The 3,145-nt window shown below is 49.2% G+C and overlaps 1 protein-coding gene across 1 annotated transcript in view; it reads right to left on the reverse strand.

The window, feature by feature from the left end:
* SPG7 (SPG7, paraplegin matrix AAA peptidase subunit) overlaps window positions 1-3,145 on the reverse strand; it is a 59,672-nt gene that overhangs the window by 55,418 nt on the left and 1,109 nt on the right. Inside the window, exon 2 of the mRNA XM_008065398.1 lies at window positions 713-815. Within this exon, the coding sequence (XP_008063589.1) occupies window positions 713-815 (103 nt within the window). The remainder of the gene's footprint in view (window positions 1-712; window positions 816-3,145) is intronic.

Consider the following 3,145-nt stretch of genomic DNA (forward strand, 5'->3'; position numbering starts at 1 on the left):
ACTCCAGTCTGGGTGACAGAGTAAGACTCCAACTCAAAAAAAAAAAAAAAGAAAAGAAAAAGAAAATAATCTCTGGACTGGGCACAGTGATTCACACCTGTATCCCAGCACTTTGGGAGGCAGAGGTGAGAGAAATGCCTAAGCCCACAGGTTCAAGACCAACCTGGGCAACTTCGCGAGACTCTCTCTACAACAAATCAAAAAAAGTTGGCCAGGCTTGGTGGCTCAGCCTGTAATCCCAATACTTTGGGAGGCTGAGGCGAGTGGATTACCTGAGCCCAGGGGTTCGAGACTATCCCAGGCAATTTGGCAAGATCTCGTCTCTACAATAAATAAAAAAAATTAGCCAGGCGTGGTAGCACACACCTGTAGCTCTGGCTACTTGGAAGGCTAACGTGAAAGGATCGCCAACACCCAGCAGGTCAACACTGGGGTGGCCATGAGTCTGCCACTGCACTCCAGTCTGGGCGACAGAGTAAGACTCAAACACATACAAAAGTAGCTGAATGTGGTGCCACACAGCTGTAGTTCCAGCTACTTGGAAGGCTGAGGTGAAAGGATCGCCTGAGCCCAGCAGATTGAGGCTGCCCTGGCCATGAGCATGCCACTTACTCCAGCCTGGGCGACAGTTAAGACCCTGACTCAAAAAAAAAAATAAAGAGAAAAACAAAACTGCTTCTGACTTGTCACTTGTCTTTCAGTAGATACATACCTAAAAGCTGCCAGAGTCTGACTGGATTGTGAACTAGATGTTGTTTCAACAGCAATCCACAGATTCCTCCAAAGGCAGGGGCTAGAGGTCGCCACTGCAAGCCCTGGAAGAAAGTCCAGCACTGAGGGTCACACCAACACCACCAGGCACCACAGCAATGCCAACTAGAAGCCTGTTGTGAAAGTTCAAACACTAATTTCTTTCTAACATTTACATTGCCCTGAAACGGGAACTAATGGTCTGCCCATTATGTCACAGCTTTAAGATAATGTGGGCTAGGAACAGTGGCTCAAACCTGTAATCTAGTATTTTGGGAAGCCGAGGCGAGAGGATTGCCTGAGCCCCGGGGTTTGAGATCAGCCTGGGCAACTTGGTGAGATCTCATCTCTACAATATATAAAAAAATTAGCCAGGCGTGGTAGCGCGCACCTGTAGTTCCAGCTACTTGGAAGGCTGAGGCGGAAGAATTGCTGAAGCCCAGCAGGTCAAGGCTGCGGTGGCCAGGAGTGGCCACTGCACTCCAGTCTGGGTGACAGAGTGAGACTCCAACTCAAAAAAAGAAAGAAAGAAATCAACTGGGCATGGTAGCGCACACCTCTAGTTTCAGTTACTTGGAAGGCTGAGACGAAAGGGCAGCCTGAGCCCAGCAGGTCAATGCTGGGGTAGGCTGTGAGCGAGTCACTGCATTACAGCCTGGGTGAGAGAGTAAGACTCTAACTCAAAAAAAAAAAAAAAAAAAAGAATATGGAAATGCCAAAGCCAGTGGGCAAGTCCCACAAGTCACAGCAGCACTGGTTGCCACCCTTGAGCAGGAGGGACCAGTCAGCATCCCAAGGACCACAGTGATTGCCCAGCCTTTTTGCTCCTGCCCACGCCAGTGACTCCAGACACTAAAGTTGTTTCTGAGTCTGTTTTCAGTGTTCTTTTGTTTTTGAGTTGGAGTCTGTCTGTTGCCCAGGCTGGAGTGCAAATAGCACTCTCACGGCCACCATGGGCTCGACCTGCTGGGCTCAGGTGATCCTTCCGCCTCAGCCTTCTAAGTAGCTGGAACCACAGGTGTGTGCTACCACACCCAGCTAATTGTTTTATTTATTGTAGAGATGAGGTCTTGCCAAGTTGCCCAGGCTGTTCTCGAAACCCTGGTCTCAGGCAATCCTCTTGCTTCGGCCTCTCAAAGTGCTGGGATTACAGGCTTAAGCCACCACGTCCAGCCAGCATTCTCCTTTTAAGATAACAATTTCTAGCCGGGTTCGGTGGCTCAGCCTGTAATCCCGCGCTTTGGGAGGCTGAGATGAGTGGATTGCCTAAGCCCACGGGTTCGAGAGCCACCTGGGCAACTTGGTGAGACCTCATCTCTACAATAAATCAAAAAAAAAAACAAAAAAAACTAGCCGGGTGTGGTAGCGTGCGCCTGTAGTTCCGGCTACTTGGAAGGCTGAGGTGGAAGAATCGCCGGAGCCCAGCAGGTCGAGGTTGTGGTGGCCAAGGAGCAGCAACTGCACTCCAGTCTGGGTGACAGAGTGAGACTCCAACAAAAAAAAAAAAAAAAGATAACTATTTCTGCACACCTATAGCTCCAGCTATCTGGAAGGCTGACATGGAAGGATTGCCAGAGTCCAGCAGTGGGGTGGCCATGAGAGTGCCGCTGCACTCCAGCCTGGGAAATGGAGTGAGACTCCGACTCAAAAAAAAAAAAAAATAATAATAATAATAAGATAACCATTTCCCACTTTGATGTGTCTTATGTTAGATCAATGAACCAATTTAATTTTTTCTATCTCTGTGTCATTGCCTAATTTCTTCCCCCTCAGCTACCCCCTGCTTTGCTGTTGCCATGAAGAGATAAAATGCCTTGCTCGATGTTCTTTCCTAAGGAGTACATTCCATGTAATTCCATGTAACAGGATGAACATCCCGTAGTCCAGGCAACTCACTGACCCCGTTAATTACTGCTGCTACTCCTGGCTCACTGATGGCCAGGAAGTCACATAAGGGAGGGTCACAGAGTGTGTGCTGGGCCCAACGAATGGGTAACGTCAGTGTTAGATCAAGCAGAAACTGTTTGCCTGGCGCTGTGGCTCATACCTGTCATCCCAGCACTTTGGGAGGTTGAGGCAAGAGGACTGCCAGAGCCCATGGGTTCAAGACCAGCCTGGGCAACTTGGCGAGACCTCATCTCTACAGTAAATCAAAAATTGGCCGAGCATAGTGGCTCATGCCTGTAATCCTAGCACTTTGGGAGGCTGAGGCAAGAGGACTGCCTGAGTCCAGGGGTTCGAGAGCAGCCTGGGTAACTTGATGAGAATTGCAATACAACTAGCTTCTACAATAAAACAAAAAATTAGCCAGGTATGGTGGCATGTGCCTGTAGTTCCAGCTACTTGGAAGGCTGAGGCAGAAGGATCACCTGAGCCCAGCAGGTTGAGGCTGCAG

Source organism: Carlito syrichta, unplaced genomic scaffold (assembly GCF_000164805.1).
Source record: "Carlito syrichta isolate Samal-C Ts95f unplaced genomic scaffold, Tarsius_syrichta-2.0.1 Scaffold103346, whole genome shotgun sequence".
NCBI lineage: Eukaryota > Metazoa > Chordata > Mammalia > Primates > Tarsiidae > Carlito > Carlito syrichta.